This window comes from Lycium barbarum, chromosome 4, assembly GCF_019175385.1.
Source record: "Lycium barbarum isolate Lr01 chromosome 4, ASM1917538v2, whole genome shotgun sequence".
NCBI classification, from domain to species: domain Eukaryota; kingdom Viridiplantae; phylum Streptophyta; class Magnoliopsida; order Solanales; family Solanaceae; genus Lycium; species Lycium barbarum.
In genome coordinates, this window is record NC_083340.1 from 146,060,986 (window position 1) to 146,087,644 (window position 26,659).

At 35.2% G+C, this 26,659-nt stretch overlaps 3 protein-coding genes across 5 annotated transcripts; 1 reads left to right on the plus strand and 2 right to left on the minus strand.

Annotated features, from left to right (window-relative positions):
* Positions 1–649: 649 nt before the first annotated feature.
* LOC132636876 (uncharacterized) lies at positions 650–5,138 on the minus strand. The gene is made up of 4 exons (XM_060353933.1): positions 4,984–5,138; positions 4,792–4,898; positions 1,007–1,085; positions 650–925 (listed from the first exon to the last, which is right to left on the minus strand). The coding sequence occupies exons 1-4, from the start codon at positions 4,984–4,986 to the stop codon at positions 878–880; spliced, it is 237 nt and encodes a 78-aa protein (XP_060209916.1). The 5' UTR covers positions 4,987–5,138; the 3' UTR covers positions 650–877.
* A 1,839-nt stretch (positions 5,139–6,977) lies between these two features.
* Positions 6,978–14,648, minus strand: LOC132636877 (zinc finger CCCH domain-containing protein 64). Of its 3 annotated transcripts, none has more exons than XM_060353936.1 (10): positions 14,440–14,648; positions 13,859–14,132; positions 11,964–12,093; positions 11,752–11,868; positions 10,855–10,972; positions 9,357–9,793; positions 8,953–9,238; positions 8,429–8,522; positions 7,946–8,076; positions 6,978–7,610 (listed from the first exon to the last, which is right to left on the minus strand). In XM_060353936.1, the coding sequence occupies exons 1-10, from the start codon at positions 14,512–14,514 to the stop codon at positions 7,482–7,484; spliced, it is 1,791 nt and encodes a 596-aa protein (XP_060209919.1). In that variant the 5' UTR covers positions 14,515–14,648; the 3' UTR covers positions 6,978–7,481. The 3 variants fall into 3 exon arrangements, 2 of the variants coding, with proteins under 2 accessions (XP_060209919.1, XP_060209918.1); XM_060353935.1 differs by having other exon boundaries at positions 13,859–14,215; positions 14,440–14,591; XR_009581483.1 differs by lacking the exon at positions 6,978–7,610 and adding an exon at positions 8,724–8,787 and having other exon boundaries at positions 8,055–8,076; positions 13,859–14,215; positions 14,440–14,617.
* Positions 14,649–19,738: 5,090 nt separating this feature from the next.
* On the plus strand, positions 19,739–26,214 carry LOC132636878 (carbamoyl-phosphate synthase small chain, chloroplastic). The gene is made up of 10 exons (XM_060353937.1): positions 19,739–19,898; positions 21,730–21,871; positions 23,008–23,096; positions 23,180–23,240; positions 23,321–23,388; positions 23,487–23,615; positions 23,700–23,809; positions 23,898–24,245; positions 24,808–24,973; positions 25,735–26,214. The coding sequence occupies exons 1-10, from the start codon at positions 19,775–19,777 to the stop codon at positions 25,782–25,784; spliced, it is 1,287 nt and encodes a 428-aa protein (XP_060209920.1). The 5' UTR covers positions 19,739–19,774; the 3' UTR covers positions 25,785–26,214.
* The last annotated feature ends 445 nt before the right edge of the window (positions 26,215–26,659 follow it).

Sequence of the window (26,659 nt, forward strand, 5' to 3'; positions counted from 1 at the left end):
ACAAAAATGATGCAACCACTACTAAGTTAGTTTTTAGCTCTATATGTAATAGTTTAGCAACTTTGGATAACTTGAGTACTACACTATCACTAATAGTGAAAATGTTTCTATGATGTATGTTCCACCTTAAACTATAAATAAAAGTTATCGTTGGAACAAAAAAAAAGACATGTCTTTTTCAACTTTTTAATGTTTTACAGATAAGTCTCATGACTACTAGTCATAAATTGAAAAATCGAACCAAACCGAATCAAAACGACAATAACCAAACCGGTGGTTATTATTTTATTTGGTTTGATTTGGTTATGGTTTTAGACATTTAAAAACCAACTAAATTGATTTGGTTATGGTTTTAATCAATAACCGACCCAAACCGAATCATGAACACCCCTAGTTGGGCCCATCTATAACAACTGAAAAATAGAGAGGTTTGACTATACATGTTTTCTCTTTGTCAAAAACAAAGCCATGAGGTAAGTTTGACAAAGCCATGAGGTCAACTTACAACTCCCATCTTTTGCCAACCATTTTCAAAGAGGTACGCAATTATGCATTCATTATTCATAATTACTTGGCGGAATTGCTATGTAAACCCAAGCAAAGGGATACTCACTTACTTCTATATTAGTAATTGAGAGCAACACTAATATAAACTGTAATAAGAAGTATTTTCTTGTACCTCAGAAATTTTTCAACTAGTTCTCCAATGCTTGCCACTCAGTTATAAATTCTCAGACTGCACTAGGTGATAATGATCAGTTCTACAAGATACTATTATCAATCATAAATCATAAATCATATAACATCAACTGCAGTACTCAAAACTGTTCATGTAGAAACAGTAGCAGAAACTTCTATCTTTATCCATGTGGATGGATCAAACATATACTCCGGAAGCAAGTAGCAGAAACAAGGATCCAAAACCCTGCATAAGGTGTGTGACGAGTCAACACAAGCAACTAGTGAAAACTGCAAACGAGAGATTAAATCATTGTAGCGTACATACCAAGAATACAGATGCCACTGTCCCAGTTGCAAGCTCCTTTGCAAGACTGCGATATTTCCTCGGCGAAGTCGCTTCATAGCTGTCACATATTCATAGGTTTGTTACTAGAAGAAGTTTGATGAAGTATTAGTATAATTTAAGAATTTTGGAGAACTGCCATGATTCATGAATTATATCTCAGTAAAGAATTTCGTAGAATTATATCTCAGTAAAGTTGGATATCCATGTTCCATAAGAGACTAGACTATGTATTCCTTAAGAAGTAAGTGATGAAACAGATATTTTCTGAAAGAGATGTCTCTCAAATATCACACTGCCAGAGGGCAAATATCTTAACCTAGCTAGCTAGTTTGCTCTAAGGTAATAGAAAAAAGATGTCTCTTGCCACTTTTTCCCATAGGTCATATCTAACAGTTGCAACTCTATGTTGTATAGACTTCTCTTCATTTCTTTTTCTTTCTTTTTTTAATGTAAATTTGTAGACTTCTGAAGAGAGATCACTTACAAAGTAAGACTATTTTAGCTACACGCCCTTCAGCTGTAATTACGACTTAAACATCTTAAAGCTTCATATGTCAAATACAAGTGGAGAGCTCAAAATATTCTTTCGAGTAAGTTCCATGAGCTTCTTTAAAGTAAAAGGACGGCCTATAGGGTGTGTTCGGTACGAAGGAAAATGTTTTTCAGGAAATAAGTGGCTTTCTTACTTATTTTCTTGTGCTCGGTACGTAAGCAAAAAATATTATCCTAAAAACATTTGTATATAATCTAAACAAATACTATGGGAGGTGGAGGTGGGGCTGTGGGGTGGTGGGATGGAGGCTACCGGTGTGGGGGTGAAGATGAGGTGTGTTGAAGGTGGGGAGGACACAATCAATGTGGAATTCCACTTGTGGAACTTGTTTTCCCTACTTCCACGGGGGAATTCATTTTCCTCATTTTTAAGAAACTTATTTTCCTAGAGAAAACGTTTTCGAAAGTTTGACCAACCAAACATGAAAAAATTGAAAAATTGATACCGAACACACCCTTAAGGGGAAAAAGGAAAATAAATCCGCCAGCTTGCTTAATCCATCCATACTTACGCCTGACCTCCTTCCCACCTTTTTAAAAAAAAAAAAAAAAAAAGAGGAAAAGGAAATAAGGATATCTCACTCTGCCTGGTTAGAAAGGTCATCTAATATAAGCAAGTGACATTTGGTGTAAAATTACATGGCAAGGGTATGGAGTAGGATTGATCTACGGCCCCTAAAATTTCTAATCCTATTTGGTGTAAACAGCTAGAACAATCATGCCCCAATCCCCAGCTATTTAACAAAATCAACGACCAAAGAATAATTTCTTCAACAAAAGTAACATGTTCCTAATAAACCTTGTACGTCATATTAGATATCCAAATTAAAATTTCATGTTTTATTTAATTTCCTTACAAAATCCAACCAAATCTTCCACAGCTTGTTTAAAAAAAAAAATCAACTGCATTTCAATAAAGCACCTTTTTCGGAACCGGCCTCTCTGTCCTACAAAGGCAGAGGTAAGGTCTACGTACATCCTACCCTCCCCAGACCCCACTTGTGAGATCACACTGGGTATGTTATTGTTGTTGTATGCCGATTCTATCAAATATCAATCAACAATGACACAGACACTCTCCTTCCGTTATTGCAAGGAAAGTCGCAGGCACAGTGTACTCGCAGAATGTACAATTTTTTATTTTTTTAATGACAAGGGAACCCTCAGCCGCTACCCTTTGAGTGCGCAAAGGGTATACCCACTCTTGTGTAATAGCCCGCAAACCACACAGGAGAGGTAACCCGCACTAGGCAAGCCACGTGCGACGAGCTCAATCCAGAACGCAAATCTCCTGCTTTCGTAGGCAGGAGGTTTTGAATCTAAGACCTCCATTATGCAAGCCCCATGCTCAACCAACTAAGCCACCGTTGCGGGTTACAACATGTACAAATATTAATCAACAACTAGAGATAAGGTCTGCATATATTCTACCCTCCCCAGACCCCACTTTGTGAGATTTCACTGGGTATGTTGTTGTTGTTGTTGTTGTTGTTGTACTATTAGGGTGTGTTTGGTATGATGGAAAATGTTTTCCTATTTTCCCTTGTTTGGTTGCACTAAATATCTTGGAAAATGTTTTCCCCAGAATAGGAGAAAATGTTTTCCTTTTCCGTCATAACGGACACATCCTATCTCAAACTAGTTGGATACTTGGATCCACTAAAGAAAACATCCATATCTCTCTATTCTAGCCAATTTCATTCCAACATTGGTAAACATCTCTTTCAGGCATAAACAATTGCAAAACATCAAAATCCAGTATCATTTAAACGAAAACCAAATATTACAATCAACTACCCTTAATCTCAAACTAGTTGGATCCACTAAATAAACCCTCTATATCACTCTATTCAAGCCAATTCCATTCCAACATTGGTACATAACATGTCCTTTTAATGCATAAACAATGCAAAAAATAAATAAAATCAAATTGCAGTATTAGTATTAGGGAAAAAAAAAACAGATCTTGGACTTACATGAAGAAAGAAGCAGTTACAACAAGGCCAATTGCAAGCATAAACACAGCTAGAGCTGGGTACCACACACTATCCACCCACACCCTACTTGCCTACCCCCACAACCCCACCAACCCACCCCTACCCCAGACTATCACACTCTACCCCACCTACGACCTACTACCCTCCCCCCCTCAAACCCACAACCCCACCACCAGTAGTTGCACTCCAAATTTAAAAACCTCATTGTCTTTCGCATTGAATATATGCAAATGCTCTTAAAATGACATTTTTCAAACTTGTGTACCAAACACAAGAAAATGTCAGAAAATCGCGTATTTTCCGTCATACCAAACACACCGTTAATCTCAAACTAGTTGGATCCACTAAAGAAAACCCCCACATCTCTCCATTCGAACCAATTCCATTCCAACATTGGTAAATAACATCTCTTAAGGGCATAAACAATTGCAAGAAAATCAAAATCCACTATATCATTTAAACAAAAACCCAGTAATTTCCAAGATTTAAAATAACAACAGATAGATCACTTACATGAAGAAGGAAGCAGTTACAAGAAGTCCAATTAAAAGCATGAACACCGCTAGAACTGGGTATCATGCAGTATCCACCCATCCCCTACCTGCCTACCCCTTACTACCCACTCCCCCCACCTACCACACCCTACCCCGCCTACTACCCCCCCCCCCAAAAAAAAATCCCACCACCATAAGCAGGGGCGGATGCAGTCAAGGCCCGGGGTGTTCACCCGAACACCCTCGGCAAAAAATTACAGTGTATATTTAGAGTCAATTTTATGTGTTCATGTACATATATTGTCTTTTGAACACCCTGAACAAATGCAAAAATTGGTTCATTTGTTTTTTCGAACACCCTGATTAAAAATCCTGAATCCGCCGATAACCATAAGTTGCACTCCAAATTTAAAAACCCCATATTCTTTTTCTTTGAATATATGCAAACATTTTCCAACTCGCGTACCAAACACAAGAAAATGAGTCTGGAAAATCACTTATTTTTTGAGAAAATATTTTACATCATACCAAACACACCCTTAACCTCAAACTAGTTGGATCCACTAAATAAAACACCCATATCACTCAATTCAGTCCAATTTCAATCCCACATTGGTAAATAACATATCCTTCTTATGCATAAACAATCACAAAAAATAAATAAAATCAAATTGCAGTATTATTATTAAAAAAAAAAAAAAAAAACAGATCTGGGGCTTACATAAAGAAAGAAGCAGTAACAACAAGTCCAATTGCAAGCATAAACACAGCTAGGGTTGGGTACCATGCATCAGGTACTGGACTTGAAATTGGTTTTGCTGATTGAGCCTAACAAAACACACAACAAAAATCAAAATTTTACTGAAACTATATATTAAAAAAAAAATGAAACAAGGAAGAAGGAATTGTGTACCATTTTGTTTGAAGAAATTTGAGAGCAAATTAGATATGGACTTAGAAACTGTTTGGAAGTCTCTCCTACGGCTGTGTGAATCTGTGTTTTTAAGTAGTCGGGTCAAAATTTGTTGATGTAGCCTATTTGGAGGCTCATTTAAATTGTGGTCAAATTGTTTTAAATTTAGGGCCGTTTGGCCATAAGAATTATTCACTTTTTTTTCGGAATCAGCGTTCGGCTATAAAAATTCCAAATGCAACTTATACAACTTGAAGTTGTATTTCAGAATTTGATTGTTTTTCACTTTTTTTTTTTACAACCAAAACAACTAAGTTTCAACAAAAAAATACAATTTCAAAAATTATAACTAAACACAACTCTTACTCCAAAATTTCGAAAAAAAGTGAATTTCTTATTAGTTTCTATGGCCAAACGCCTACTTAATTAGTAGCCAATATAACCCAAACCTCAAACAAAATTGTTGCTCTTCTTCCTCCTCTTCCTTCTCTATTTCTTAGTTGTTGTACAATAATGTATTTCAATTTTATTGTACATCAATTGAAGTATAATGCTTGAAGAAGTGGGCTTAGAATTTCGAATGTAAAAAATAAATTGAAATCAAGTGGTTATTGTAGAAAAATCTAAGAAATATGTAAAATTTGTATTGTTTCCTGCTTGAAAAAGTGGGTCTTAAATTTCGGACATGAACATTAATTTTAAATCAAGTGATTGTTGTTGTTCGAAAATCTTGAAAACATTAGTTGGGATGAAAATTGGAATTACTTTTGAGTTTGTAACATATATGTTTGAAGCATCATTAATTGTTAGTTTAAGCTTCAGGCTCATATATCGGAAGTTTGACCTTCGCAAGTCAAACTTCAGGCTCGTGTGTCGAAAGTTTGGCCTTGGTAAGACAAACTTCAGGCAATTCTTTTAGAAGTTTAGCCTTGACAACCAGAGGACAATCTAGCATTTTTAGAGCATGGGTTCACTACTAAAAAAAAAGAAGGAAAAATATATTAAGCGGGAATTGATCCCTAATCCCCTAGGCAAATAACTCAACTTTCAACCAAGTGCACCATTTAATCTTTTGTAGTATGTTTTCCATTAGGTAGTGTTATACTAATTTTAGAAAAGATATACATAAAATACTTAATTTTACGACGAGAGACTATGTGTTCACGTGCTTCAAAAATAGTGCCTAAACAGTTGGCAACTGGCAAGCCAAACTTCAGGCTCATATTTTGAAAATTTAATCTAGACAAGCCAAACTTAGACTTGTATGTCGGAAGTTTATCGCTTTAGGCAAAAATTGTAATTTTGAATGCAAAATTCTTATTATTAATTAAAATATATTATAAATTTCAATTATGACTTTAATGAGGTTCCCGGAATCGGCTCTCTATGCACCTCCTGTGCACCAGGGTGGTTTGGTGCATGGTATAAGCTGGGATATCGCAGCACTAATTTTTTGTATCATGTTTGGTAGAAGGTATAAATTTATCCTGGAATAAATTTATACCTTGTACCAAACATGGTACAAAATGCATCCCAACTTAAAAGATGGAATATCCCTTCTTATCCCACTTATCCTGAGATTATTTTATCCCATCTAGATAATGGGATAAAATAATCCCAAGAGATGAGATAAATTAGTCCCGGAATTATAATATCGAGATAATTTTGGCTACCTACCAAACGACCACTAAGTGCAAATGCATCAGCTTCCGCAAACATAGATTTGTGGGAAAAGTTCTTCGAAAAAGTACTTTGTGCAAAATTAAAACGCTTTGAGCAAGTATAGTTCTTTCAGAAGATTTTATCAATCTTTTTGTGAATGAAGTTATCAATCTGTTTGTGAATGAAGATATAGTCCATATGTGTATGGTACTTGGTATTTGATTGGAGAGCCACAAATTTCAAAACAAACATCAACTATGTACAAATAAGAACCAAACGCACAAGCTCATCTTACTTCTAAGGAATGACAAAAGAAGTACGTACAAACTAGATTAATTAAAATATTTCATTAGCAGCAAAAATTCATAAAGGATCCAAATAAAAACAAGAACCAATTAACTTGAACAATAAAGTTACAATTGCTTCAACGGAAAAAAAAAAAGTTATGATTCTGTATAGTCCTCATCTCAAATAGTTAAACAAACATGCATGAACAACTACCTCAATAGCATAACTGACAAAGTGAGTTACGTGCATGAAAATTGGACTAATGTTGTTGCTCAAATATGTTCTGAAAACCATTTTCCTTTAGCCGAAGGTCTATCCGTAACCTCTCTAACCCACAAAGATAGGGGTAAGGTCTGTGTGCACCCCACCTCCTCAGATCCCACTTGTGAAACCACGCTAGGTATGTTGTTGCTCAAATATACAACACTCACCGTCTGGTTACAACAGCATCCTGTCTTGTGGCAAAAATGTATTCAGTGAATCATATTGTGACTGTTCAAGCATAACACAAACACATGAGCCTCTAGTGTTGCGTCTTCTCGGCTATCCTATTGATTTGGATCGTATTCTTGAAATCCACTTTTGAATCTCTCAACCATTTTAATTTCTTCTTCTTTACCAAGCTTACAATTTCTCCAATCAGCTCTATCTGCCACATTCAGCAAGCCTGCCAAAACCTGTGGGGAAATCATGCAATATTACATCTGTTACTAAAGCGAAATTATAACCTCTGTTAGATATATTTCACACAGAGGATGCAAACTAAGTGTCTATCACCAGTCGAAAATTTCAGCTACATGATTCATCACTAAAATAAAGGGATGATTGCAAGGATTAAAGTAGGTAAAATTTATATGGAAATGCTTTCTGCTAGATGTATATAAGCATTTATTTTATATGCTAAATCCTACTGCAGCACCCTCCACCTCCACCTCCACGCCCCACCCCCCACCCCCTCCCTCTTTTATACTAAGCTATACTCTCTTTTGTCGCTCATATATAAACATCTTACCTCGCGACCAAATTGAGCTGGGAATTTCTCATTCTCCTCAACAACATGTGACAAAATATCACCTCCAGGAACTTCAACATAAAACAAGCTGCAACTTCTGTCAAACTGTTCCCGCAACGCTTGTCTTCCTTCTGCAGTAAAAAGAAAAATCACATGAACATCATCTCTAGACTGAATTGCTCCCACACAAGACAACCTGTGATGATACTTAAAAGGAAAAACAAAGCAAGCACCAGCGAAGTATATTTAACTCTATGTGGTTCTCTCCATAACCAGCTAACCCACATTTCCAATTAGGCAGACTAGGAGAAAAGGATTTAATGAGAGAAAAAGGGGTTTAGAATCTAGCATGTGCAATGCTACTTTGAGCTGTTTTTTCCACTGTTCTATTTTCTCTATCTTTACCATTTTTCTTTCTATTTTCTGGTTGGGGAATGGGCAGGATTCAGAACTCTATGACCTTGAACAATAAAGTAACCATACCTTTTACCACAGTAAACTTGAATCCCAATTTTTCAGCAGCCATGTTAAAAATATCTTGAACCACAGATGCCCTGGACGAGGGAATAGGAACAACCTACAATAGACACAAAGAGTGGAGATTAAGATAATCACAAAGAAGCAATAATAAAGATGAAAACGTAATGGATTAAAGAACTGTGACATGAGAATAACAATAACACAACTGGGCATAATATTATTAATGTCAAAAAAGGAAATTGATCTATTAAGGCGAGGCAGCTGCAATTTGCCCCAAGGTGTACAATCAAATGCGTACTTCTAAAAGGTTATGGAAGTAGATAAACTGGCATCATATCTTGTGGGGGAGACTGCTACTATAGCTGAAACAAAAAGAAAAACATGTAAAGTAAGGTATGCTTATAGACCAATTTTTAAGGACAGAGTGACGGTATAGACATATCTTCTTTTGTTTTTCCACTTTTTCTATATAATCTGTAGTAGAGGCATACATCCATCATAATTTATTAATGGAAGTTTTTCCATACCTGAAGATTGGCATGACTTCCCCGTTTAAATACCCACTCAAAGAAAACCGCTTCCTTCCCTTGCTTTTTGAAGTAAGCTTTGAAGCTTCTTTGAAGTCGTTCCAGTTCCTTTTCACATTCTAGTGGCAGAGATAACGTATTGGGCAGGTGTTCAATGGGCATAATCAGCACATGATCGGGTAATAAAGGTCCTTTAGCAAGTGCACAGTAGTAATTTTCTCCAACACTAGTGATTAGATGTGACTCAACATTCGGGCTGGACAAACAAAACCAGCATTCTCTAGACCTGCAAAACAGTTAAAGTTACCACAAAAGCAAGAGAACACTAATGAAGGCTCACAAACCAGTAAACACTAACACTGCAAAGTCATCAAGAAAAATCAAGTAGTTTGATAAATATTAACCTGTTAGAGCTTGCTGCCCTAGATGCTGATCTGTCACCTTCTTCCTGCAAACTGTGCTTGAAGTTGCAATTAGGACCTTTTTCACATTTTCCCTTGTTGAGAAAGTCAAAACACACACCTCTTGAGTACTGTTCCGAAGCTTCTTCATCATGCCTAAAGTGGCACTTGTTTCCTCTCGGGCAAGAGCCAGAAGAGACAAATTTAAAGCAGAGTCTATCACCACCACCATCTCCATGTTTCTGCCTTTTACCTGATACATCATATCTCCAATACTGTGACTCAGAATCACTATCACCAGGCCTCTTTGTTGCTCCATCGGGTGGGGCTGCTTTGTCAACATTCGTATATGGAGATAAAGTAGTGTTTGGTGGCTTTGCGGTAAGCTCAGTTTTCGACATTGTTGATGCTGGAGTGGGAGATATTGCATGAATAAATTTCTGTGAAGAATTCAAGCATAAAATGAGGTTTCAAAATGATAAAAAGAGATGAGTTAAACCTAAAATCACATGGAGAGAAGTTCTCTCAGAAGACGTATAATCTCTCGGAATGGATGCAGACTTAAGATAAGTCCCAGATTTGTCAGCAGAAAAGTCTTTCATTTTGGTTATAGATTTGTATGCCATGTAAAAATAGGCTTAATGCATATGCAGCCCCCTGAACTTGTCCCTTTTTTCCATTTTGGCACCTCAACTAAGTGTTGTTCCTATTGAACAACTGAACTCGTCCTCAAGTGTGTCTATCAAACACAATCTGAATTACATAGTAATCTATCTTCAATGTAGCAACATGCTAATATATATTCTAATTTAATTATGCCATTTTATAGCCAAGATTAGCAGCAATTGAGAGGGAAAAAATGAGTAAGCTCTTAATTAAGCTGGCACTGAAAGAGCAGAACCAGCAGAAACCGACACATCCATGACCAAAAGAATAGCTTGCCACACGTCTAAAATATTAATTTACCTTCATTACCACAATTTTATTTTTTTATTTTTTTTGCTTCTAATAAAAATCAGATTTAGAGGGTTTGATAGACACACTTGAGGATGAGTTCAGGGGTTCAATAGGAACAACACTTAGTTGAGGTGCCAAAATGGAAAAAAGGGACAAGTTTAGGGGGCTGCATATGCATTAAGCCTTAAAAATAATTATGAATTTAAGAAACTTCTAGTTTTTGAGACTCTAACTTACCTCATATCTTATAATGGCATTCGAAAAATTGAAAATTACATCAGAATATTATCAGAAAAATGAATAGATTTTAAGAGTTTCTATAGCATTTGAGAACATGTAATCGTTATCAACAAGTTTGACGTTCGGCCTTAACTATGATGCAAAATTTTTTTGGAGGGGAGGATAGAGTGTGTGACCGATATTAGAGAGAGTAAATAATGTTTGATTAAACATTCTCGATATGTGATAGAACTGCTTAAGATGCAGACAGAAGTTTTACAAATACTCACAGGAAATTTGAGTAAAAAACCAAAGGTTGTAGTACCTGTTTATCTTTGTTTCCAACAGGAGCTAAGCCCAAAAAGCGAGTTGCATGTAGAGCATCAACATTAGCATACGGTTCACGATCAAAGTATACACCCATAGTTCCTGCAACATGGTACCTACGAGTGAAACAATTTCAGTTGGGGAAAAATTCATATCTATGGATTTATTGGGCAACAAAGTAGTAAATGAAAGTTCTGGTTCATTCAAATGAAGAAAGAACTCGAAAGCAACAGAAAGTTCTGTTTACCAGCACTGCAGACATGCACACAGGGTAGTGACTGTAATGGTATTTCTTTTGAAATAGCAGGATTACAAAATAGCCAATTGAACAGATACTTCCTTCACATTAACAGAACATTGTTGATTCTCCAGAAGCCAAGAATAAATCTTTCGTAATATACTTAATTTTTCAGATTGACATCCGGTAAGCTACCGCCAAATGCAAATCCCGGCCACTTAAATTATTTTAGGTGAAGCCTAAGTATATCAAGGACGAACACATCCACTGCAACATGAAACTCTTGGAAAAGATTTACCAGTTCAACCAAGAGATAAAGATGATTGGCGACACGTCACCGTAAATTAACCATGAAATGGCCGCCCAGCATAGGTGATGAAGCTTGCACTATTAATAGATAAGAAAAATAAGCTGAATATGAAGAGTGAGTGGAAGCATATAGTATATACAAACAATTAATTTTGTAGTACAAAATTCTTTTAAAATGAAAAATTCCACATAGTTGTTGCCTTGTTGGCTCCAAATTTTGAGGAGTTCAAATTTTCTTCTCCATATGTCGAGAAGAAATGTTTAAAATGAAGATCAAGAGCAAAGGATTTGGTAGCCCATACACTAATTCAACAAGTGAACTGCACTTTGAAAAATACGATCACTCACCGAGGCTTAATCTCAGTTACCAATTCTGACACTGTGGGATCATTCGCGGATGAATCTGAAATTTCTGCAGGAACTTTTGATGTCGTTCTATTCGTTACTCCGCTGGGCCACTCATTAGTATTTTTTGATTAAGGAAATCAAAGAGATTGTATGGAGTACTTGGAACAGGAGATGAAGAAAATGAGGGAGAACAACATAAAACCAAAGGATATGTAAGAAATATGTCTACTGTTCCTGGATCTTCTGCTAAAGCCCTCAAAGCATCAACATCGTCTTGACTGTATGTTCCAAATTGAGTTCCACTTGGAGATCGCCTACCAGATAAGTATGCCACAGATAACCCTAGACATGAGTACAGTATATCAGCTATCATATCAACAAAAAGTCTAAAAATATTGTTTAGTCATGCACCTCCATCGAGACAAAATATGAAACCCTAACTTCTTTTACTCTTATTAATTCTAGAGACATGAGCATAGACACCTCCTTTTGGTGAGCTTCTAATCTCATAAAGCAAATTAACCATCACAATAGGACGAACTTCCCAAATTCAGGGAATACCACGGGGTTATCGTGGATGGGATGCAGTTATCACAAAATAAAATCGAATAAGAAAATAATAACAACAACAATTATATCAATCCATTGGTCAACCAACTACGCCTCAATCCTGAATTAATTAAAGGAAAAAACTAGCCCATTAAGCAAAAAATGTACACTGCTTCACAAAATTAAGATAAATTGCACGATGTTTAGATGTGCTCACACATGTTTTTTTCTGGATACATAAATTTGCACGGTGCTTAGATGCTCTCATAAAAAGTTTCAACTCTCAAATATAGACAATCAGCATCTTACAATGTATAACTTGGAAATGGTGCAACTGTCCACTATCTTTATTCAACTTATAGTCCATACGGCTTCTCTCAGCAATGGCTTAGACTTTTGTTCAATACCACAGAGAGGTAGGCAATACAACCGTTTATTTACCAACTACTACAGGCAAATTAACCGATAGTTTTAAGGAGTTAATAGCTGTGCCAAGATTTCATTCTTCCTACAAGCATAAACCACTAGACCATACAGTACAAGTTTGAAAAAGGAAATAATAAACTGCATCAAACAAAAGTCCTTTGGTAAGAAGTGCACCATCCGCTTTGCCCAACAGGTCAAAATTAACACTACAAGTCAACAAGGCACATTCAGAATTGTTGGTTTGGTGTACAAGTCACTATTGTTTTGTCTCAATAAATACGAACTTAGTATAATATACATCTTCTAATCAAGCTGGAACGGACCATATGGAAACCGGGGTCCATATTCCCGGCAGAAGCAAAATGCAAGGTGATTTCTTTTCACTTGTCTAAGTCTTGGTGGATAGAACTACTTGATATCTAATGTTGGTAGGAGATATTAGGTAACTGGAGAACTAGTAGAGTTGTGCACAAACCGGCTAAGGCAACCCATAGACATATATACTATCAAAAATTTCCAGAGTTCCTACGGCCAGATATCTCAAATAGAACAATACAAGTGTGGGCTGCTATGTAACACCTTTTTCTATAAGCACAAGTTGCTACAACACCTATGTCTACTGGAATATACTGAGAAGATTGTGGTACTTGACATATAAAACACGACTTCAAGTTTGTCCAAAATATTGATTAAAGCATTTTTTGATAGAGAAACTGCCAACATATCTTATGAAAGTAGAGTGATACTATAGCTGAAACAAAAAGCAAAACATGTAAAGTAAGTTATCCTTATAACCAAGTTTTAAGGCTATATAAAAATATATAATATACATACCCACGCCTCCCGTAGTAGAGTGGATGCAAACAACAACCCAGTGTGTAGCCTAGCAGTTAACAAAGTGGATGGAACCATGAGGTCTCAGGTTCAACTCCTAGCGGAGGCAAAAACGGTAAGTGTTTTTCCGTGCGAAAGCTCAAGTTGGCCCGAACACTATGGTTATCCAAGAAAAAATAATAGTGGATGTAGACACATCCACTGCTAAGCTGCCTATTCGGTCCTTACACTAAGTTTTTTCACTTTCATTAAGCAAATTGGAATAAAACCATAAATGAGGTGCTCGTTAAGGTCATACCATGAAGATCAAACTTCCCACTTCCTTTCAACCAATACAAATTGTCACAGACCCTATAACCCTCCATCTTAAACCCTTTATTACTCGGGTCCTTCAATGCTTCAGACAATATTTTCGGGGACCCCGCGCCATAGTCGCCAATGAAGTAGGTCGGTATCGGAATCTTGGAGCAGCCATCAATATAGCCATTGAATTCCTCAAGCCCCTCAGTTGAATCCGGGAAAAATTGGCCCACACAAAGAAGAGCATCAAATGGACCAGCTGCCTTGTTCACCTGAAACAGTTCAACTTCAGCTATACACTGAGTCCTATGCGACACAGGTGCGGCAATATTTTTGGAGAGTCTGAGCAACATAGCTGAGTTGTTGATATATAAATATAGAAGCAAATCCAAAAATTTTAAGTCAGCTATAAATGAGTATGGACCCGTTGGGTCATACAAATTATTCACTTTTTTTTCTCAGAATTATTTTTCACTTTATTTGAAAATAAGTATTTGTCCATGAAAATTCCATATCCAACTTTAAGTACATTCAAACATGAAATAATAATAATAATAGATGATAGTAGAGAAGACGAACCGAAGAAACGCGTTTGAATAGTTGATTGAGACGGCCACGTACATCACCACATAGGAGAATTTTAAGAGGAGCCATTACTGAGTGTGCTTGCTTTCTTTGTGAGCGCTCTCATGGAAGAAAGAAAAAGACAAGACTGGGCTAAATGATGCAATGGGCCATTCAGGCCCAATTTGGCCATGAAAACCAAGTTATTTTGGGGAAAAAACGTAAGGGAAGCTACATAAATGACAAAGTTTTGAGCTTAACTCAAGCCACATAGCATATGTTTTACCAATTACATTTGGTAGCAACAATCAGCAATAAAGCGTGTGTATACAGCGAGTTAAAATTTGCCAAAAATTAACAAACACCATATTTTTCTATATGTATACAACATAGATACACCAAAAATAGGCGAAAAACATTGTATACAATATATGTACACAAAAAAAAAAAACGAATACACTCAAAATATTGAATACAATTGATTGTATTCATTTGTATACAGGCGTTAATTCACTCTATTAATTTGTATACAAAAAGATCTTTCTCGAAAAATGCGAAAAATATTATATACCGTGTATGTATACACAGATCTGGAAAAAAAACTTCCGAAAATATGTATACACAGATCTGGAAAAAAACTTCCGATCAAAAATTCCAATCAGATCTGTGTACACCTTCTTCTCGTTTACCTTCTTTTCTCCATCATCATCACCGTCACCTTCAGATCTGAAAAAATCTTCACTGAAAGGAAAGTAAGCTCCGATTGGCTGTGGTTGGTGTTGTTGTTGTGGTTTGCCGGAGAAGTAAGCTCTGGCAACTTCTCCGGCGATGGTTGTTGTTGTTGCTGTTGGTAGTGAAGAGGAGAAGAATGGCGGTTGGTGGTGGTGTTGTGGTGAGAAGAATCGTTGTGGTTTTGTTGCTGTGGTTTGCCGGAGAAGTAAGCTCCGGCGACTTCTCCGACGATGGCTGCAGCCATAGCGGCGGAACAGTGGGGGAGAGGGGAGAGAGAGATGGGAGGGTTGGGTTGGAAGTGAATAGTGTGATGGGTATTCTACTTTGTGTGTGTATATATATAGTTACTAAATGTCATTAATATACAAATGTTTACTATGAGAAGTAATTAAGTTAAACTATAGTTACTAAATGTCAATAGTCACTATATGTTTGTTATGTCACGTAGTTGTCCCAAAAACATAACGGTGCAAATTTTAAAAACTATTTACAATTTCTTAGCAGAGTTACTTTATTTACATTTCTATTTTTTTATCCGCCTATCCCCATCACAATCCCCTCTGTAAATCAGATATTTTCTTTTCCAAAACTTTTGTGTAGTTCCTTATTTTATGCTCAGCATGAATCTTATCTTTTCTCTTTCTTTCAAAATATGGTTTTGTCCGCTAGCATAAACCATGTTTTTATTGGTAATGGTAATTTTACCATTTGTTCTCTTCTCTTAGGCCTTATTTGTTTGCACTTGGTGGAGATCTGAATCTGAATGGTTCAGACTTTAAACCATTAAGTACATTTGTTTATATTAGGATCTAAGCACTTATTTGGTCTGAATATGTCTTATTATTTGGTCTGAATATGTCTTACTCATTAAGATCTTGAACAAAGTCTTAATATCATTAAGAGGTATGTTGTATGGATAATTTTTACCACTGACTCCATCTCCCCTCATTCCCTCACTCCCACCACCCACCCCTACTTAGCCCCAATCACCACCACCCCACCTACCCACCCCTACTACTACCCATCTACCCCAACCCTCTACTACCCACTACCCACACCCTAACCCTACCCCAACCCTCTACTACCCACACCCTAACCCTACCCCCACTCACCACTACCACCAACCCAACCTCCATCCCCACTCCACAAACCCATCCATCACCACCACCCCACCACATTCACCACCCACCTACCTTACCCCCCAACCACCCCCTCACCACCACCCCTACCCCCAGACCCATCCCACCCAATTATCACTATAAACATCTCCATCATTACTAGCAAACATAAATGTTTCATATTTTTATCAAATAATATTCTTATTATATTAAATTTGTATTTATTTTATAATTTTAGTTCCGATTTTAGTTGAATTGTATATTTATTGTGTTTAAATAAATACATTATGCACATTCAGATGTTGAGAAAACAAACAGTCTAAATCATTTAGTGTTCAGATCTAAAGACAATATCTTAATCATTTAGCTGTGTATTAAGATTCAGACGTCTTAATCTTAATGAAAACAAATAAGGCCTTAGCCTTTTGTCTTTAATTATATATATTGCTTTCCTTATTATTATTGCTACTATTAGACTTATAATATTACTAGTATAATTAATAATATTCATTATTATACTCATAATATTACTGGTATAATTAGTAATAGATATAATTATGCTCATCATGTATATAATTAATGTTTAATTATACTCATAATATTATTTGTATAATTATAATATACTAATAATATTATGACTATAATTAGTATATTACTAATTATACTATAATATTACCAGTATAATTAATGGTACAATTAATAGAATATATTATTATACTCCTAATATTATTAGAAATATTTATGAGTATAATTAGTAATATATATAATTATGCTCATTATGTTTTAATTAATGGTTCAAAATATAAAAGTAGAGCTTTCGTTGAGAAAAAACTTTGGTTTTGGAAATAACAAAAATTACATTTCAAATGGTAGCAATAGATCAACCTAGACAAAATATGAATTAAGAGTACATTCAGAATTAAATATATGTCTTTCATCCTCTTCTATGCGTCTCTAAAGCCAGAAAAATACGAGGGTGAATTGGTTGAAGATTGAAGAACGAGAAGCGAGAAAATATTGAGAAGAGACAAGTGAGAAAAATGGGGGTGTATCATTTAAAGAAGACAGAGAAACAATAATAAAGAGCAAGAGAATAAAATTAAATCCCTAATTTAGTGGGATTATTAATTGTACCCAGCTACCTTAAAATGCTGAAAAAAGTTTAAAAATCTGCTATTTTTGTTGTATATTAAAAGTTTTGTTAATTATATTTATAAATCTATAAGCTTGACCCATAATGTAAATTTCTCAATTATTTTATCTTTATTTGGAATTTTGAAGTTGGAGTTGAAGACGGAGTTGTGTTTGATTGTAGTTTTTGTAAAGACATATTTGGTTGTTTGAAAGTACTGAAAGTGAAAATAGGTTTCTGGTGTTTTTCAAATTCCAAATTTCCATGGTCAAACGTTGATTTCCAAATAAAGTGAAAACGTTTTTCGGAAAAAAGTGAAAAAATCTTATGGCCAAACGGGTCCTTAAGTGTAATGGCAGGTTATGAGCATGTTATTTAAGTTAATGTTTAGATTTTCGAAATATTTCATTACTCATTATCAAGCAACAATGAGTAATACTGATTGTAATAGTCAGATGCGCGAGATAAGGCGGGATATTCAAGCTAAATTTGGGATTAATTTTATTCTCTATTTGGTAGAAAGTATAAGTTTTATTCTAGCATGCATGGTATAAAATGGAGCTCAAACTTAATTCTGGATATCCCACTCCCATATAAAATAAATTAGTCATAGGACTATAATTCCAAAATAATTTAATCTGCGTACCAAACGACCTATAAAGATATTTGAATATGCTTCATAATTAATATAGAATATGGGGAGAAAAAAAAATACCAACCTAATTGAGTAGAAAAAAAAAATATTATTATTTGAATTTTATATTAAACAGGGGATAGGATTGGTGAATCCAAATAAAAAGCAATTGATCATAAGCAACGCTAATTATAGCGGATCCAACCTGTTTAATATTTATAATAAGATGGTAGGTTGTTTAATATTTATAATAAGATGGTAGGTTGTTTAATATTTATAATAAGATGGTAGGTTGTTTTCTTCTTAATATTGTACCTAAACATTTATTTAATTAATATCAGTAGTGCAGTTCACCGGACTATAAATTTAATTCAGAGCCACAACACAATCAAATCTAAATGAATAAGTTGAACAATACAACGACGTAAATATATAAAATCAAGCTTAACCAATTATCTCCGACTGCTATCCACATGATCAAACTATGATATATTTTAAAAGGATCTCACAAACATAATTGCAAAAGTAGTTCAGTTGGTAGGAGGGCACCTGAGTGCTCACTGGTTACCACCCGAAATTAAATCTCGGCTCGAACACAATTTTTTTCGCCTATGTACCTCTGATGTCTAACATTAAGTCTTTAAGTGATTATGCTCCAGTTTGGCATTGGAGTTTGGAAGCAGTTTTTCAAACTATTTTTTCAAATATCTATTTGGTCATAGAATTCTTGCATTGATGAATCTTTGTAAATAATTATAATTTGACGAGTCGTAGTAGCTAGTAATTGTGTTAATTAGCAGTTGTTGTTAAAATATCGTATAATGATTTTAGGATAATGTATTATCTAATTCATCCTAAAAGTTTTAATTTTGTGTCAAACTTATCTATATGTATAGGATTATGGTTTGTGACAATTTGAGATTAGCAAGTATGTCTGCTTCATATGGCTTGATATTCTTGAAATTTTTTAAAACTTACAGTATAAGTCATGTTTCATGTGTTTTTTTTTTTATAAAGTGAAATATGTTTTGAACAATTCTGATCAAACACAAACGCTAACTATATTCACAAAATATATGAACTTTGACTACAATTTAAATAGGCTTAATGCATATGCAGTCTCCTAAACTTGTTTTTTTCCCTCCATTTTGGCACCTCTACTAAGTGTTATTCCTATTGAACCCTTAAACTCGTTCTCAAGTGTGTTTATCAAACCTCCTAAATCTGTTTTTTATTAGAAGCAGAAATTAAATTGAATAAATGAAGATGAAGCAATATTTTAGACATGTTATAAGCTATTCTTTAAGTCACAGATGTGTAGGTTTCTGCTGATTCTGCTCTTTCACTATCAGTTTAATTACAAACTACACTTTTTCCCCCCCTCAATTGCTGCTAATCTTAGCTTAAAGACGGCACAATTAAATTAGAATATATATTAGCGTGTTGCTACATTGAAGATGAAATACTATAAAAGTCAGTTTGTGTCTGACAAATACACTTGAAGATGAGTTAAGGAGTTCAATAGTAACAACACTTAGTTGAGGTGCCGAAATAGAAAAAAATGAGCCAGTTTAGGGGTTAAGCCATTTAAATAAAGTAGTTGAAATCGGTCCATTAATTTTGGTAAGTCCGACCCAAATAAGAAGCCCAAATTAAAACTAGGGTTAAGTTTCCCACTTTTATTAACAAAATTGTCTTTTTTTTATTATTTTCGTGCCTTCTAGAAGCTAAGCTATGGATTGTGCTTTGAAGACTCACAATGCAGTGTTAATAACCAGCAAATTATTTTCAAAAAACTCTACAAATTTTAGAGTTTCCACTGTTAAATGTTCTTCCAAGAACGATGGTGCACTATCTGGTTAGTTTTTTTTTTTTTTTTTTTTTGCCTTTCATGTTGATAATTTTCTTGTCAATTATTCAAGTGTTATGCTTTGTAGTGTATTTTTTTTTTCTATTTTCTCTTAAGGGTGTTGGATTATTGGCCATTGTTTGTTACTCTCTCTTTTCCAATTTGTTTGACACTTTTTGTTTTAAATATTTTGGAATAGAACATACATATTTAGAAACTGCGTAAAAAATACTGTGAGTCATATAAAAAAATGAGAAAATTATACTGTATGTTCATTGGGGGCAATAATGCTGCTAAAATTGACCCATTTTTTTTTAATTCTTACAAAAAATGACCCAAACTTGTCTCTGTCTAACTCTCTCTCGCTCTCTCTCTCTGCCTTTGTATATATGTTGGTATAAGTGTGTGTATATGTTTGTATATTTTGGGCTATTTTTTGTAATGTAAGTTTTGGGCTATTGTTTTGCAATGTAAGTGATCGACTCGACTCTCGAAAAGCGAAAAGTGTCAAATAAATTGGGACGGAGGGAGTACTATTCAAGTGCTATGGTTTTTGTTTTCTTTTTAGGGTTTGGATTGTTGATGAGATTTTTTTTTGCTCCAAAAATATCCTTATTGGTTGGACCAGTTCATCGCTATTCATATACTCCTTATTGGTTGGACTAGTTAACTTACAGTTTGTTGGGAAGGTTGTTACGTATTGTTTCATAATGTATCGTATTATATCAGTTGGACTAGTTAACTTACGGTTTGTTTGGATGGTTGTTACGTATTGTTTCATAATGTATCGTATTGTCCTGTGTTGTATTGTTTTGATGTAAATACAACGTTTGGATATATTGTATTGTTTCCTGTCATTACATAATGTTATAAACTTACAAGAAAAGTAGGGCATAGTGTAGAGCTATCATAAAAAGGTAGGATAAAGAATAAAATAAAATTATTGGATAATAACTAAATTTTGACAACCAAAAATGGGAAGATTGAAATTTTTTGTGGAAAATATATTCCTCCATACCAAACATACCCTTACAGGGAGCTGCTCATGCTATTCTAAGCTAGAAAGGATACAAGATGAAAAAAGAGATAATAAAGAGAGAGAATGAGATAGAGGTGCTGAAGAAAAGCTCCTCTGTTCATCCTGTGAACTATTTCGATTGAAAGGAATAGTAGGACCTTTGAGGGGGTTTAAAGATTGTACTGCTCAGATTAAACTTAAATGTATCCAAATTTGTATAGCTGGAGTGGATGAATGTTGTAGCTAAATCCGTCGATCATCTACTTTTCTGGACTCCCTTCAGGCTTTGAAGGAGCAGAAATGTTTAAACTTCTGTAATGTACAGTACCTCTTTTGTACTACTTATACAATAATATTACCTTTCCTCAAACCAAAAAGTAAAAGAGGCTGAAGAAAAGCTAGCAAAAATTGCAAGGAGCTATGAGAATAGTTTGCATTTGTTTATGCATATTTATGTTTGTAAATTTAGATGTAACCTTATACTGTTTTTGAGAGAATCTTAATTTCAAGCCATATTTTGAATTCAAATGCTTGTGTCTCCGAGTAACATACATTTGAATACATTTATTTAACTACTACTATCATATACGGACATTCTAAAAACAAAAATATAAAAAGTCAATTTACGTTTGTGGGGAACTTTTCATTTTGTGGTGAGAGTCTGCGTTATTTTCCATTTTTTAGCTCAGTACTGTTAAGTTTTCTTTATATTGTTGTCAATTCACTTTATGTGCTCAAGGACCTTTTATTCTCCTTATTTTAGATTTATTTGAAATTAACGCCTTATATTAAAACTCTGAATGATTCAATATTTTCCTGCAGGAGCTGCAGGTCTGGTTGAAAGACCTTGGAAGGTAGCAGATGCTAGACTTGTTCTCGAGGATGGTTCAATTTGGAAGGCAAAATCATTTGGTGCTCGTGGAACCCAAGTTGGAGAAGTGGTTTTTAATACCTCTTTAACTGGGTAACACAATTTCTTCTGCTTGCTGATTTTATGGCTAAATATCGTCTAAACATGTCTTTAGCTTTTGGTCTTATCCGTTTTAGGTGGTAGTTAGAGCATTCATAATGAACTAGTATAGAACTACTATGGGCTTTTGAAGAATCATTCCCCACATATTTTTGAAATTTGCTGAAGCTGTGATTCCATTAAGTTTATTTTTATAAGATCATTGGCGATCACTTTAGCTCAATAAATAAAACAGTCTGTACTGTACTCCTTGCTTGCTGACTGTCGTTGAAGAACATTTCTATCCCTTCGATCTGTGTAGCCTCAGTACAGACCAAATTCTAGTGGAGCTCTGAGCCTCTATGTTAACTCTAAATGAATTAAAGAAATAAAAGGTGAATAATCATTATGACATTCTTTTCCCACAGCTAGTATCGACATTCACATTCTGTAAACCTCTAGCAACTTACTTCAATAGCCAATAAGGAGACTGAATTGCCTGTATGTAAAGAACACATCTTATACAGTTGAGAGGAAATTTTTAGCTGCCAATATGCTGATCAATCAACTGAGTGTCTTTATTAGAAATTGAGGTTTTAGACCGTTATTTCTCCCTAAGGGAGTTCTATCATTTATGAAATATTCATCTAAAAGGTGTGACAGCGAACGAAGTCTGAGAAATATGGTGTATTACCTTGTTCGAAATCTGTTATTGTGAACATCAACATCAGCTTCTAGTTCTTTGTTGATCTGCTTCACATCTCTTTGGAGAAATTCTTTTAAATGATATAATGGCTGAATTTGGAGGAATCTAAATTTTGAATCCTGGATGACAAAGTTGTGTCTTTTTGGAAATTGAAAGAAGTCTCTAAATGCGGAAAATGAAAGAGGTCTCTAAATGCCTTTGAAAAGGGAAATAATGTACTAAGGACGGAAAGTTGACATTGTAAATCCCAAGCATATATATTATCTTCGCTACCTATAATTTGGATGCTTGATAATACCCCATAGAGTTATTCAGGGAGTGCAGGAAAAAATGATTTTTTATTTGCTCTCTGCTTTCATCTCCTTCTACTTCTTGCCACATTTTCCTTTTTCAGATTCTTTTGAGTGTCTATTTTACGAGCTATTTCTATTTCTTGATATTACAGGTATCAGGAGATAATTACAGATCCCAGTTATGCGGGCCAGTTTGTGTTGATGACTAACCCTCATATCGGGAATACTGGGATCAATTTCGGTGCGTTTAGCGTTTGCTTCATGACTAATTGTTATTTTTGTTCAAATAATCTTTTGTGACTGTTTTTGAATTTCTCTGGGCAGACGATGAAGAATCGATGCAGTGCTTTCTTGCAGGATTAGTCATTAGAAGTTTAAGTATCAGGTTTGGTTGCTATGCCCTGCTATCCAAATCAGGCTTCAAACTGTATGGTGTTTATATTTAAACTGTTGTATATTTTTTAGCACCTCGAATTGGAGATGCACAGAGTCACTTGGTGACTATTTGGCTGAAAGGAACATCATGGGTATATGTAAGTTCTATGTGTGTCCTATAGAAGACCACTTGCCATTTCCATGTCAAACTGTGGAATTCAAATTCTCTGATATTAGCCACTCTATCATGCAACAGATGATGTCGACACTCGAGCAATTACGCGGAGATTGAGAGAAGACGGAAGCCTAATTGGAGTCTTGAGCACAGAAAATTCAAAAAGTGATGAAGAACTTCTCGAAATGTCCCGTACATGGGACATTGTGGGTAAGTTACTGGCCTTGTTTCTTCCTGATTTCGGGAAATTTCAAGAAAAAATAATTTTATTATTAATGTATTATGGTTGTGCAGGTGTGGATCTAATAAGTGGTGTTTCATGCAAATCTCCTTACGAATGGGTTGATAGAACAGGCTCAGATTGGGAGTTCAATGATAATGGAAGAAATAAAAAAGCTTTCAATGTCAGTATTGTTAGAGTTTATTAGATTCTGGAAAAGAACATTGTTTCTGTGAGAAAACTAATTCTTTTTACCCCTCCGGTGGATGAAGGTCGTTGCATATGATTTTGGAATCAAGCATAATATACTGCGGCGCTTAGCATCCTATGGCTGTAAAATCACTGTGGTTCCTTCAACATGGCCAGCATCTGAAACTCTAAAGATGAAGCCTGATGGAGTTCTTTTCAGCAACGGGCCAGGAGATCCCTCTGCAGTTCCCTATGCAGTTGAAGCGGTAAAAGAACTTATTGGAAAAGTTCCTGTTTTTGGTATATGTATGGGTCACCAGTTGCTTGGTCAAGCATTGGGAGGTAAGACATTCAAAATGAAATTTGGTCACCATGGAGGAAACCATCCTGTTCGAAACCTTCGAAATGGCTGTGTTGAGATCAGTGCCCAGGTATATGCTATAGAAAACTCTAGCTGATTGCTGCTATGTTGATTTCAAATTTTCTGTACAATTGCACCTCAGTTCATCAACATTTACTTCCCTTAATTATGGTCAGTGCATGCTGAAGTGATGACAGTCTAGTCTTTTAGTTTAAATAAGAGTTCTGTGTACTTCAGATGTGTAGCTTGTACTTCAGGTCTCTGCACTTTTGATCATTCTGACTGTGAATTTTCACAAATTTAACCAACTTTTAAGTACTAAACCATTTAAGTATTGGTGTTTTAAGTGTGCGCTGTCTCCATATTTGAGCGTAATATAATTTTTAAAATATGGTAAACATCACATATTTCATACATATAGGGATTAAAGACACAATTTAGTTAATTGAAGATCAAAAGTGCGTAACCACATATTATAAGGATCAAAACCAGAATTTAGCAATAATTGAGGGACCAAAAGTGGAATTATCGCTAAATAATATAGACTTCAGATGTGTAGCTTGGGTGTTCACTTATAAATAATAGTCATAAAAGTTAAATGTTTTATAATCTTGATGAATTTCCATTTTCAGAATCACAACTATGCTGTTGACCCCGAGTCTCTTCCAGAGGGTGTAGAGGTGACTCATGTAAATTTAAATGATGGAAGTTGTGCTGGTCTTGCCTCCTCTAAGATGAAGCTCATGTCACTTCAATACCATCCCGAAGCATCTCCAGGGCCTCATGATTCCGATCCTGGTAAACATGTCCTATTTCTTGTATACAACAAACTTAGCAAATTTGTTCAGTGGCTGTCCTTAACCGTAAACTTTTAACAAATATTGCCGTCTATTATGAGGATTGACCAAAACAATAAGTAGTCTTGAGAATAACGATGTTACATCCAATCACTTCTAGAAAAGAAAATTTCTGAAGAACTACTTTATTTTGATTAATCCTAATCTAGGATTCTGCTGTAAGGGTGTGTTGGTAGGAAGGAAAATGTTTTCTAGGAAAGCAAGTGGGTTTCTTACTTATTTTCTAGTATTTGGTAATGAAGTAAAAAAATATTATCCCAAGAGCATTTATATGTAATCTAGTAAAAACACTATGGGGGTGGGATGGGGTGAGGAGTGTGGGTGGCAGGGGATGGGATGGTCAACATTGGGGATTGGGGACGTTGGGTGGGTGCGGAGGAGACCATGAGCTTGAGATGTCACTTATGGAATTTTTTTTCGTACTTACATTAGGGAAGTCATTTTCTTCATTTTTAAGGAACTTATTTTCCCGGAGAAAATATTTTCCAGAATATTTTGACCAACCAAACATGCGAAAATTGGAAAACATTCTTTTATGTTCATGATAGCTCTCTCTTATTTCAATTTCCATCAGAACTTTTGAGACAATCGTATGATAAAAGAGTCAAAAAAACCGAGATTTGCTTGAATCTGAGTGCAGCTATTTGAATCAAGGCATAATTATGTCAAAATACTCATCGTATCCTTTCTTTACCTCGGCAGTATTTGGAGAATTTATACAACTCATGAAGCAAGAAAAAGTGAAGGCATAAGTCAATCTATGTTGCTTAGACTCTTCAAAATTGTTGATGGGTGCATGTTGGATCCTCCAAAATTAGTCATTTTTAGGGGATTCGGCATGGGTGCGGAAACATTTTTGGGGAGTCCGAGAAACATAAAAGCCAATCACCTAGAGGCTGAAGCAGTAGTTCGTAAGATATGTTTGAAGGAACCACATTCCGAAAAGGAGAAATTTGATAAGATTTGCCATCAAGAAGTCAGAGAATCAAGTCAGAGCAATCCGTCGTGCTGCACCTCTTTGCAATTATATTAATGGATATATATGTGTGACTTTGTCCAGTCCTAAGACATATTACTGCTAAGTATTTGTTTTGTGTAAGACTACTCCGTGTCTCTGGTCTGGTACTTGTAATAATACACTTGTTTCTGTCTTAAGCAAATGTCACTTAGCGTTCTGTTTAAGTTGCTGGTGTGGTTTGAGGAACTACTAGGGAAAGGGCTGTCTCATTTACTTGCAGGATGTTATATTAACATCATACGACATATTTCTCTCTTTTATGGCACAATGAACAAAGGGAAAGATCTGTGTGGTGCATGGATATATAAAAGCGTAGTTAATCATACACAAGTGCCTGAAACGACAACATTCTCATTGACAAGTTTAGGCATAGGTGGAATCAAGACGATTGTAAGAGCTAATAATTGTGTCTCTAAATGTAATAGCTGTGTATATTTAATAAATTTCTTGAGGACATACGCTACTCCTGATTTTGACTGAATTCATATTTGGACGTCTATCTTTGCCTCTGAGTTTATTGTAATAGGATTGTCGGATAGATCAGATGAATTGTCATTTTGGTACAAACCCAGGAATACTTAGGCCTTTTTCTTTCTATTTTATGTAACA